An 11,774-nucleotide genomic window follows, 5' to 3' on the forward strand; every position below is an offset into this window, starting at 1 on the left:
CCAGCCTAGACTTGGGCTGCTCTGGGAAACTGAGGGTTTATTACGCCAGTGTTCTTCCTTCTTTCAGATCCACGAGTTTTCTGTTTGTTTTGTGTGTGAGAGAGGGTATGGCTGGGGTTATTAACCTTCAGTTTCTATATTCTGCTTGCTTCCCTCTCCCTGCAGATTCTCTGCAAGAGCTGTTGCCTTCAGGGGCCCTGGCACAGCTGGCTCTAGGGGCTGAGGGAGAAGCTGACTCAGGGCTCTCCTTGGCTGACTCCTCCCTCTGGAAGGGAGCATAGGGTGGGCTTCAGGGGCCTCAAGCTGGGCTGTGGGTCAGGGCCTGGCTTCCCTCCCAACCTTGGCTCTAGACTGTTACTCCCAGTTTTGGGAAAATTTCACATTGATGACTATTTTAAAATCAAATAAAACTATTTTACTGGTATTGTCTGATTGATAAATGAATGGCCACCTCTCACCCGTCTCTTCATGCTTAAGTGTTTCCAAAGGCACTTCCATCCTAGATCTTGCTAGTGATTTCTCTCTTTCTCATCTACCTGGGATTTCCCTAGGCAGTGGGAGAGTAACCTTGGGGGAGCCCTGAGTCCAGCTCAACTTTGGAGGTATGTTGTTTACCTTGGTTGTGATCTCCATGAGGTGTCACCCAGAACCAGAGGTCCTAAGCCCCAGTGTGAAAGTTTTGGAACCTGTGGATGTGGCCGAGGTTGGATGGCACTGACACCTAGTGGTGCTTTGTGGTCATTCCAATGCCTCCCCTCCTGTCAGTCCCCAGGGACCACAGTCACACACCAGGTTGTAGAGTTCATAAAATCTCTTCCGAGCCAGCGGGCTGCAGCCAAAGCTGCTAACAAGTCCAGAGGTTTTGCCTTGGGTTCAAATGCCCCCCAATGCTATCGCCCTGTTACAGCTTCCAGAGCCTTCCACCACATGGCTGGAGCTGCCTGAGCCCCAGTCACCACCCCTGCACTCCCTTCCCAAGCACCCGAAACCAGATCCTGGTATCTGGGGCAAGGTGCAGGGGACACAAGCAAATGTAATGATGGTGCAGAAGCCCAAGCAGAGGGTCACATCTCCGTCTCAGCCAACAGACTGTCCCCTAGTCCTGACGTCATTAGCACCATCTGAGAGCTGGGATCTGTGGAGGTGCAGAGGGGTGTTCAGGCCACCATTCATTCCCCCACTGGGGACCAGTCAGTAGGTGAGAGGTGGTCTGGGTTTCCCACACCCACTCTCCCAGGTACCAAGCCTCTTCCCAGCCTGACTCAGATCAACCCTTCAGGCTCTTACCACTGGGGCAAATCCAGGAGCTGTTGCCCTTCTGGTGGGCAGCAGGCTCCCGCCCTCTCTCCTGTTGCCTGGTGTTGCCAGCCCCCGCTGCCACTTCTTCCTCCTCTTCCCCCTCTGAGAGGAGGTCACAGATCTGCTGCTGTAGCTCCGGGCTAATGCTGTTCTCAGTCAACACCAAGCTTCTCAAAGCCGTGGGGTAGTTTTCTACCATGTCCAACAGAGTCTGGGGCAGAGAAGAACGTGGAAAGGATGGATTTTGAGGCAGGTCCGCAGACCCCAACTTGCTACCCCTTAGGTTTGTCCACAAACATACTGGACAATCTCCCCACTTTCTCCTCAGAATGACTTCTCACCTGAGCTGACTGGTTGGTGAGCCCTGTGCCCTCCAAGTCCAGGACCTCCAGGGTGCGGCTAGATGCCACAGCTACCGCCAACATCCCAGCCACGTGGTCACCTGGGTAGACAGCATACACTCACCTGAGAACCCTTCCTCCCAGTCAGCTTCTCCATTACCATAGCAACCTCAGATCCCACCACTAGGCCAGGAAAAGCTGACAAATAGGTAGGGGGGGGTGTCAGGAAGGGAGGAGGGTGGTGGTGATGACTGGAGACTCTGCTTGGGTTTGTGTGTTCTTCACACACGTGGTTTCTAGACTCCCTCCCAGCCAGCCCCTCCCTTTCGCCCCTCCCGGGTTACCATGACAACTAATGGTCCCAGGTTCTTTGGAGAGGTGAGGACTGGGTTAGAAGGGATTCTTGAGCCTCACCCAGAGGGTTGTAGTCCAGGTTGAGAACTCGAACCTGGGAGCTGTGGGCCACAGCAATGGCGAGGCGGCTCCAGCCTTTAGGAGTGATGCCAGGGTTGGCGCTCAGCGTCAGCTCCTTCAAGCCTAGACAGTAAGAAGCCCGTATGGGGCGGGTCAGACCCACCTCAAGCTCCTACCCTGCCCCAGTTCTCTGTACTGTCCCACTCCTAAAACAGAGTTCTCAGATTTTCAGAACCCAAGTCTCCCCGGTCCCTCACCAGGCTGGATTTCAGAGTCTGCACCCTGCTTAGCCCCCAACCCTTCCTCCGCTGGAGATTTGAATGATACTGTCTGTCATCCACTCTGCCAGAGCCCCGCTCAGGCCACGCCCCCTTCCCTGCACTGAGCTTTCCAATACCAGCCCTGCCCTCAGCAGGGCCCTGCTCACCAGACTTGGCCCCATCCGGGGGAAGGAGGCCACAGATGAGGTTGATGGCTTCGTCACCCAGCATGCAGTCCCCCAGGTCCAGAGCCACGAGGGCAGGGTGGAGGGCCAGGGCTGGGTTCAGCAAGGCCAGCCCAGCATCTGTCAGGGGGCTCCCATGCAGGCTGGGGGGGGTGAGGTGAGAGGGCAAAGGTCACCACAGTCGTCAGCTATCTCTGTAAGGGGAAAGGGCACCTCTCCTATGGGGTCCGCCCTCCCTTCTGTGAGCCCTGGGGGTGGAGAGGGTATTTAGTCACAGCATTTGGGAGAGTCTGGGGAGGAAGAAAATTCTAGATTTTAAGGGAATGAATATAGGTAAAAGAGGAATTTGCGCCTCCCCCTCCCCGCCCGTAAGGTGGGGATCCAGGACACAGACCGGGGAGGGTGAAAGGGCATGTGGTGGTGAACTGGGATCCTCTGGTGGGCAGAATGTAGGCTAAGGGCCTGTTCCTTTTTGGGAACTGTGGAGCTGTCCCGGGGGAGGGGAGGTTACGACGACGTGCGCTGCCTGGAAGGGGTGAGTGTCCTATCTCATCTGAAGTGGCACGCACGTGTGGCAAGTCCCCGTGTGGTGGCGGCATGGGCAGAGGGACGAGCTGTGTGTAGAAAGGGTGAGAAGGCAGGCTGGTGAGCAGACAGGTATGGGCAAGTGTGCCAGGAGCGAGTGGAGGGCCGCAGTGCCCGGTGCCCCCTTGCGAGGGGACGCACTCACAAGAGGGACTGGATGGAGCGGTTGGTCCGCAGCGCCTCCGCCAGCTGCTTGATGCGGCTGGGGCTGGACACGACGCCCAGGTTAAGGTTGAGCTGCGCCAGGGACGTGGCTCCGGCCAGGGCCCGGCAGATGCGGCCGAAGTCTCGGTCGCAGAGGCGGCAGCCGCGTAGTGAGAGCAGGCGCACGGCGTTGTCGCGCAGGCCGCGGCAGATGTCCCGCACCTCGGCGCCTGACAGCGGCTCCCCCGATATTTGGATGGAGCTGGGTAGCATTATGCCTGCGGTTGGGCCGCCGGAGCCGGGGTTTGAAGGGCCGTGGGCGGGGTTGGGGCCGAGGCTGCGGTCGGGGACGAGGCTGGGGCCGGGGCCTTGGACGGATCGGTGGCGGCAGCGGTGGCAGAGGCGGTGGCGGCGGCGGCTGAGGTGGTCGCGGCGGCTGAGGTGGCAGCGGAGGAAAATGAGGTGGAGGCTGAGGCACAGAAGGGCGCCGGAGCCGGCGTGGAGGTCGCCGGCCGGGCTGAGATTGAGCGGCGCTGGAACCAGGGCGGACCGTGCCGTCCGTGTCTGGGCGGCGGGTTGGGGCGCACGGTACCGGGGTCGAGCGGGCGGTGCTCCGCGCTTGTCCGGGTCCCCCGCGGTTGCGGCGGCGACGGCGGCTTAGAGGCCTCGGTTTACAGCGTGCGGGACCGTCCCCGATCGGAGGCTGTACTCGTTCGCGCCCTCTTTATGGCCCGGCTCCCCCTACCGCCCGGGAACCCGGGCCCAGGAGCCGCAGTGAGAGCCCGGCGCGAACAGGCGGGCGGCAGGCAGCAGCTCCGGCTCTAGCTTGGTCTCCAGTGCCGCTGCTGCCGGCTCGTTCCCATGGCAACCGTCGCGTCATGGCCGCTAGCTCCGCCCCCTGTCCGGTTAGGCCACGCGGGACCAAGAGGTTAGCCGACACCGGGTGGTTTCCGGCCAGGACGCTCTTCTGCGAGTGGGGTCAAACGACAGGCAGAAAGAAGACAGCAGGGCTGAGCCCACAACGGGCAAGGTGAGAGTGAGGGGAGGAATGAAGGATCCTCATGTGAAGATGGAATTTAAGACCATTACTGTCTTTCCCTCCATTCTCGCGTCGTTTTTTTCATTGCTAAGATCCATACTGTCGGTATCACCACCGGGATGCAAGACACTCCCTTCCCACCTGTTCGCAAGCCCCTAGGACCCCTCAGTCTCTCGCCCTGCCCCTGCTTCCTCCTTCCCGTGACGCGAGGCGCGGCGTGCGTGGGGATTCCGGCTCATGAGGACTTCCCTCCTGCCACTCGTCAAAATGGCAGCCTGGAAAGGACCCAGTAGACCTGCCTGGCAAAAGCCGGCTTGAGCTGCCAGGAACTAGGGAACCTTAAAGGGTCCCAGAGCGGTAAGACGCAGGTAAAACGGAGGATCCTAAGGCCATTTCCCCAGGTACTTAAGGCCCTATTGATGCCGGGAGGTCGTCTGGGAAAGCCAAAATAAAGGAGGTGCCAGGATCACAACCTGGTTTAGGGGGACAGTGTGTCACGTGGGTTGGGGCTCTCCGGAGGTGCTTGCTGCAACCTGCAGGCAGTGCTGCTAAAACTGTCCACTGGTGATGATGGTGGCCTCGCATAATTCAGTGCAAATTTAAGGGCGTCTCGTATCCCACTTATTAGGAAAGAATGGAGCTGCTGACCCACATTTACCGAGATCCAGGCAGACAGAAGAACGTAAAAACCCCCACAAAACATGAGTATAGAGAAAGGAGGTTAAAAAAAAAAAACCTATTCCCTCTACTAACCATTAGAATTAACGCCTTACATTGTTTAGGGTCAAGTCGGTTCCGACTCGTAGTGACCCTGTATAGCGTTTCTGAGGAGCAGCTGGTGGGTTTGAACAGAAGACCTTGCAGTAACAGCCCAGTGCTGATCCTGCAGTGCCACACTGAGTCCAGAACTCCTTATATGGTGCAGGTTAAAAGCCCATGCTAAGGTGAGTCCTGGTGTGGTCCTGTGGGTTAATGCTCTGGACAGCAAAGTCAGTTTGAACTGCAAGGTTGGTGGTTCAAGTTCACCAGTTGCTTTTTGGAACCCTATACAGGTGCTGTGGGTTGGGACTGACTCAAGAGCACTTTAGCAGGTTAAAGCCCATGCTAAGGTGAGTCCTGATGTGGCGGAACAGACTCAACAGCACTTAACAACAAGGGTGCTTGGTGCTGTGGTAGTGTTTTGTTTAAAGTAACAGCAATCTTTAAGAAAAAGAAATGACAGAGAAAACACCTGAATAAATCTTTGTTTCTTTAACTTTAGTGTAATGAAGGCAAAGCCAAGTTTGGCTTCAAATGTGAGCTCCCACAGAAAAAGTATCCCTACAGAGTGACCCAGGTACATAAATAGGCCTTGTAATCACATAGGGTCTGGTCAGGAAGTTTTTGTCCCATTGTCATCGCTCCATTCATTGGCTTCCAAGAGTGTTGGTGCACTCTTCCATCAGCATTCTGCTTGTGCTTGAGTCCTCCTGGTGCTCCGGGGCTCAGTCAGTATCCCCTGCCCTCAGGGGCACGTTCCACATTCAGCATTGCCTCCACTGTATGCTGGCCTGTCCCACCTTTGTCCTGCCGGGGTTGAGGGGATAAAGAAGGGAACAGGTGCCATTTTACCACTGCCGACAGCCTAACTGTGTGGACAGGAAGTTGAGTAGCAGGCAGGACCACTGGAATGGTAGCTGCAGTTCTAGACTTCAATCAATATTTTAATTACCAAGTCTATATTTAGCAAGACAATATGAGAGAGAGAGAAAGAGGAAGGAAAGGGTAGGTGGCGAGGGGGCCTCAGAGGAGCTGACCCATTTTTTGCACTGGCTGCAGAGCCTGCAGTCCTAGCCAGCAGTTCAGGAGCCCTGGCAGGCAGCAAGGAAGTGCTTAAGCAGCTATAGCTCTGTGGCAGCTGGAGACCCCATCAAAGAGACACATGTCATCACTACTGTCCTTTAATCTTCCTCCACGCTGCAGCTGGGGGAGAGGGGGCTGGCGACGGGTTTCAGTTGGGGTCAGTGTGATTGCAGGGTCACCGCAACAACTTTGGCGGTAGAGTTGAGCATGGTGGTGGAAAGTCTAGCAGCTGGGAGTACAGCGGGGATGTCTCTTGGGACTCTCTGCATGGGCGGGATGTTGGGGCCCTCCAGTGTGTCCAGGATCCCTGAAAGAAGGGCGATGGAAGGTGAGCGAGAGTTAGTTGCCCCCCCCCCCCAGGCTACTAGGGTAGCCCTGGCAACTATCCACGACCCCTGCCTCCCTGTCACTTACCCTCTACCACCTTGTGGTAGGCAAAATGCAGATAGAGCAGGAAGAGCATGTGTAGGGCAGCCAGGGTGCCACAAAGGAGCAAGCGCTGTGTGGGGCCCACAGTCCGTGACACCAACACTGCCACCTAGGCCCACAAGGAATAGAATAGAGGCTTTGCTCCAGTGAGGGCTGGAGAGCAGATTCCCCACCCAGGGGAGAACCATCTTGGACTGTCCCCATCCATTCAAAACCCTTTCTGAGGTTCCACCTCAGTTCCTGGCTGTTTTCCCCAGAGGCAGGCACACTCCCAGGGGATACAGACCCCTTGACTCAGCTTACCATACGCAGGGTGGACAGCCCACCCACCAGCAGCCAGAAGAGGTAGAAGAGGGCATGGAGGTGGATGTTATAGGTGATGAATAGGACAATGCAGTGTCCAAACAAGCCATAACCCTAGGAAGGAGGATGGTGGAGAGGAAAATCACTCAGGTTGGGCTGACCTCTGGCCCTTTATGTAGACCCTGGTGAATAAAGGGCCAGTGACTCCCATTCCAAGCCCTGAGTTCTGTGGAACCAGGAAGCATGCAGATCACCCTTGTCCACCACCATGCATGACTCCTTACCAGCAGTGCCAGCATCTGGAGCATGGTGATCTGGGCGTTGCACAGGTAGGCGAGGAAGTAAATGAAGGACGAGACGCCCAGCCAGTAGCCAAAGCAGGTGCCAATGGCTGTGCCCATCAGAGTGCCCTCCCTCTGTGGAGTGAAGGCTTGTGCTTAGCCCTGAGAAGTCTCTGATCTCAGCCTCACGCAGGGTCTTCCTTAAGGACTGATCCTACACCACTCCATCATCCTCTCCTTGGGCAGCTTTCAACCTAGTTCAGCCACCCCCCAAAGGCCTCTGTTCTGCTTACAATAATGGTGTCAGATGTCTTCATCCCGTGGAGGAGGATAGCTACCAGCGTGAAGACGAGCATGAGAGGTCCATAGAGTTCACCTGCAATTTTCTGTCAACATAACCACTCATTCAGGCTCTCCTGGTTATGCCTCCCCAGGCTCTGCGTGATGATGGCCCACCCTCTACTTTGGTTCCTCCCTCAGCTCTCCCAACACCCTCTATTCACCTGGGGGAAGTTGACCATCTTGATAGGAATCATGGACTCCAAGAGCCTGGGAGAGGAGGAGAGAGGAGAGATTAGCATAAAGGCAGCACTAGTTTTGGAGGTCAAGGCCTGAGTCTTATTCATAATCTAATCCCAGGGCATGGGGCCTTGCCCAGAGGACATGTTAAGATGACTGGGGGAGAATAGGATGACAGATAGACAAGGCATGGGGAAATCACTTTGTTGCCTCTAAAAAAATACTTCCAAGGAGGACAGGCCACTGATGCTGGAATCAGCAGCAACATAGAGGATTCAAAAAACCCTTGGGAGGAGGGCTGACTACGGAAGGAACTATTTGACCTGCTCCTCGGGTAAAGCTCAGCATTCAGGGCTGTGACAGTGAAACCCTGGGAGAGATTTAGACGATGTCACTGAGGAGACTGTCCTTCTGCCACTTCCTGCTTTACCATTCCTCTAGGAACTACTGGGGATTTTCCTGACAAGCTTATTTGAAGTGGAATGAAAATTCTCAGCAGAAAGAATCAAAGTACAAGTCACTTGACTGCTCTCTTCTTAAGTGACTAACTCCTGATGCTACCTTGGATTTAGTTAAATTTTACTTCCTTTGGGATAACTGCCTTGTCCCATTCCCCAGCCGCCCTGGGTCAGGTGTGTCTCCATCACAGAGGACTGTCTTGTAAACCACACAGCAGGACAAAACTTCTGTCTGTCTTCACTACTGAATGAGACACTGCAAGCATAGTGATGTGCTTAATAAAAAAATATATGACCAATTATTATTTGCTGAGTGGTCGTGGGCATTTGAATAAGCATTAGTTAAATTAAGGGGCAAACAAAGAGCCAAGTCTAAGATTAAATCCAGTTCTTGAGTAGTTTATTCAGCAACTGTGCACTGATATTCTGGCTCACAGACAATTCTGGTGCCAGGAATAAAAAGGTGAACAAGGAGCCTTGCTTGTCTCTGGAGACAAACCCAGGAATAAGAAAGTGCAGCCATGCTGACATGCTATCTATGAGGGGAAAGCGCCAAGTGCTAGTGGAGCACCAGGACAGGATGAATGGGGGGCGGAAGAGAGGAATGAGGAGCAAAAGAAGTGGTATTTGAGTTAGGTTTCAAAAGATGAGTTTACTAGATGGAGTAGAGGGGGAAGGCACTGTATTAGCACCATGTTGTGTTCAGTGGTATGGTGTGTCTAGGGCACAAGGTACAATGATGAGAGGTACTGGGTCCATGAAGAATGGAGGTCTTGAGGTTTTGGGGTCTGGTTGCTGACTGGATGAAGGACTAGGTGTTACTGTCAGGAGAAGAATCCTCACCTGCTTCGCACCTGGGCAGGCTCCACATCAAAGTAAGGTCTCAGGATGTCAATGTTGGCATACAAGCTGAAGGCCCTGGAGGCTTGTCGCTTCCCTGCCTGCCACATCTGAAGCGAGGAAGATGGGAGTGGGGGCATGGGTACTGTGAGACTCTTGGCTCGGGGGCCTGTTGCCTATTTTTCTGTTGGGTTTTTACATGGTTACCAGACTTGCTTACCTGATCAGCCACCTGCCGGCTCAGCTGTCCCTTGAAGCCCTTCATGCCTAGGAACTCTCCATCCTCTTCTTCAGCAGCAGCTGCATCAGCGTCTACTTCTTCCTCACGCAGGCGCTGATGCAGCTCACCCATATCCTCAAAGCTGGAGCCTGAGGTATCATCCATATTCTCCATGTCAATCACAGCTGAGCCTCCACCCTGTGTGAAAACAAGGGCTCCTAGACTGCTAGACCTGTCTGGTCCATCACTTAGGCTCTCCTCTGCTCCGCCCAGGGTTTATGTTTTGTTCTTCCACTGCTGGGGATATGGCTTAGAATCACCACCGATCTTGCCATTCTGTCCCTTCATTTGCTCTCAGAGTCGTTGGGTCCTGGCTTTGGCTCTTTTTTCTAGCCTGGGAAACTTTTCTCCCTGTCTTTCAATCATGTCCTTCACCATTTTGCCTATCAAAGTCTCAGATGGCTGTAAAAACGCTTTCTTTGTCTTTTAGAGGCCCAAGACAAGTCTGTGTGCACAGTGTTTCCAGCCAGTGTCAGTGATTCCCATTCCAATGTCATGCCTGACCCCGGCCAACCTCCCAACTTGTCCCGAAAGCAAGACCACATTCCTTCTAATGCCCTGGGCAGGTCTAGAGACTTGAGGTCTTTCGGCTGGAGTATCACTCAAGGCCTTTCAGGTCAGCACTAACCCCACCGATTTCTGTGTGCACGAAGACCCAAAGGAGCGGAGTGTTGCAGCAGGTGCAAGCGGAACGAAGGTTAGGTGCGGACTAATAGGCCCCGACAAAGAGTTCTCAAGACATTTCTGGGCTGCCGCCAGCCCTGGGGCTGCTGGCAGCCGGAGTCTTCGGGTCATTACCTGGATGTTTTCTTCGAACCCTCCCCATTCCGGGTTGGTTTCGTTTCGGGGGCCGCCAGGCGCTGCCGAAGCTGCCATGTCCCTCGAGGGCTCCCGTCGCTGAAGCCCGTGTACCCCGCGCGCGGAAAGCGGGCCAGACGTGGGCCTGAGAGAGAGAGAGAGAGAGAGAGAGAGAGAGAAAGAGAGAGAGAGATGTCCAGGGGCGAGAAGGAGAGATGGGATCAACCGGAAAGCAGAAAACGAGAAACCCGGATGTTTGGCTCAAACTCACGGAAACTGGAGACGTGGACAGAGGCGAGCAAACTCTCGCGATACTTAAATCTCCAGGCGCGGGTATGTTGCCAAGGAGACAGCGGGGCCTACTAACTCGCACGCGCCGGTGTGTGTGTCACGTGGTTCGGTGGAAGATGGCGGTGGCTCAGGCAGTGGAAGAAATGCGAAGCCGCGTGGTTCTAGGGGAGTTTGGGGTTCGCAATGTAAGTCTTGTGGCCTTGAAATGGGGAGAGAAGGATTGCGGAACAGGAATGAGTTGGGGTCGAAGTGGGGGATGGGCTCGGCCTCTTTACGTATAGACTCGTGTCTTGCTCTAGGTTCATACCACCGATTTCCCTGGTAACTATTCCGGCTATGATGACGCCTGGGACCAGGAACGCTTCGAGAAGGTGAAGGAGTAGTTGGAGGGAGGACTGGAAGTATTGAGAGGGAGCGCAATTAGGGTAGGAGATGGTGGGTATGGATGGAGGTGTCCGGAGAGGGTGTTTGGGGCCGGGCCGTGAGACCCGAGCAGCCTATGCCTAGAAAGCTGCTCTTATGGGTAGATTAAGTTTTTTGAGTCCCTGTTCCCATCCCACCAATGTGCTAGATAGACGCGCGTGTGCTAGATTGAATCAGACCTGTTTTTACCCTGTTCAATGAGTAAAGCTTTGCTCTTGTTAGGGAAGAGAGGGTGGTAAAACGGTTGGTAGTGATAAACACAGGGTATACATGTAGGGGAAGGTATGGAAAATTTCCTGAAAGTGATGTCATCTGAATTGAGCCTTGAACGATGAATAGAAGTTAATTTGAAGGCACTAAAAACATGAATTAAATTATTAAGGTGTGAGTTGTGTTCCTGAAATGGCCAAGCAGTTCAGTAGTGTTAGTAAGTAAGTGGGTCAGCATGCATAGTAGGCAAGATTTGAGTGATATATGGGTGATAGGAAACTTGCAGAGTTTCTAACCAGACGTAGATTTGCAACTCTGATGGTGAGGAGGGAAGGAATTTGAAGAGGATTGCATAGGGGAGCTGAGGTTGAAGGCATGAACTGATTGCAGAAACTCAGAAAAGGGGTTGTTGTTGTTAGGTGCCATCGAGTCAGTACTGACTCATAGCAACCCTATGCACAGCAGAACGAAACACTACCCAATCCTGGGCCATCCTCACTATTGTTGCCATGCTTGAGTCCATTGATGCTGCCACTCTGCCAATCCATCTCATTGTGGGTCCTCCTCTTTTTCTCTGACCCTCCATTTTACCAAACATGATATTCTTCTCCAGCGACTGGTCCCTCCCGACAATATGTCTGAAGTATGAGAGATGAAGTTTGGTCATCCTGGCCTCCAAGTAGCACTCTGGCTGCACTTCTTCCAACATGGTTGGTTCTTTTGGCAGCCCATGGCACTTTCAGTATTCTCTTCTAACACCGTAACTCAAATGTGTCAATTCTTCTATGGTCTTCCTTATTTACTGTCCAGCTTTTGCATGCATATGAGGTTAT

At 54.1% G+C, this 11,774-nt stretch overlaps 3 protein-coding genes across 3 annotated transcripts in view; 1 reads left to right on the forward strand and 2 right to left on the reverse strand.

Annotated features, from left to right (window-relative positions):
* Positions 1-793: 793 nt before the first annotated feature.
* LRRC73 (leucine rich repeat containing 73) lies at positions 794-3,501 on the reverse strand. Its single transcript, XM_006860493.1, has 6 exons — positions 3,230-3,501; positions 2,482-2,642; positions 2,055-2,177; positions 1,641-1,741; positions 1,288-1,510; positions 794-1,135 (listed from the first exon to the last, which is right to left on the reverse strand). The coding sequence occupies exons 1-6, from the start codon at positions 3,499-3,501 to the stop codon at positions 1,065-1,067; spliced, it is 951 nt and encodes a 316-aa protein (XP_006860555.1). The 3' UTR covers positions 794-1,064.
* A 2,452-nt stretch (positions 3,502-5,953) lies between these two features.
* Positions 5,954-10,158, reverse strand: YIPF3 (Yip1 domain family, member 3). The gene is made up of 9 exons (XM_006860494.1): positions 10,018-10,158; positions 9,160-9,357; positions 8,943-9,049; positions 7,626-7,671; positions 7,416-7,508; positions 7,126-7,257; positions 6,842-6,955; positions 6,524-6,647; positions 5,954-6,416 (listed from the first exon to the last, which is right to left on the reverse strand). The coding sequence occupies exons 1-9, from the start codon at positions 10,093-10,095 to the stop codon at positions 6,268-6,270; spliced, it is 1,041 nt and encodes a 346-aa protein (XP_006860556.1). The 5' UTR covers positions 10,096-10,158; the 3' UTR covers positions 5,954-6,267.
* A 252-nt stretch (positions 10,159-10,410) lies between these two features.
* POLR1C (polymerase (RNA) I polypeptide C, 30kDa) overlaps positions 10,411-11,774 on the forward strand; it is an 8,261-nt gene continuing 6,897 nt past the window's right edge. Inside the window, exons 1-2 of the mRNA XM_006860495.1 lie at positions 10,411-10,493; positions 10,608-10,679. Coding sequence (XP_006860557.1) covers positions 10,425-10,493; positions 10,608-10,679 — 141 coding nt within the window. The 5' untranslated portion in view covers positions 10,411-10,424. The remainder of the gene's footprint in view (positions 10,494-10,607; positions 10,680-11,774) is intronic.

Source organism: Chrysochloris asiatica, unplaced genomic scaffold (genome assembly GCF_000296735.1).
Source record: "Chrysochloris asiatica unplaced genomic scaffold, ChrAsi1.0 scaffold00038, whole genome shotgun sequence".
In the NCBI taxonomy this organism is placed as follows: domain Eukaryota; kingdom Metazoa; phylum Chordata; class Mammalia; order Afrosoricida; family Chrysochloridae; genus Chrysochloris; species Chrysochloris asiatica.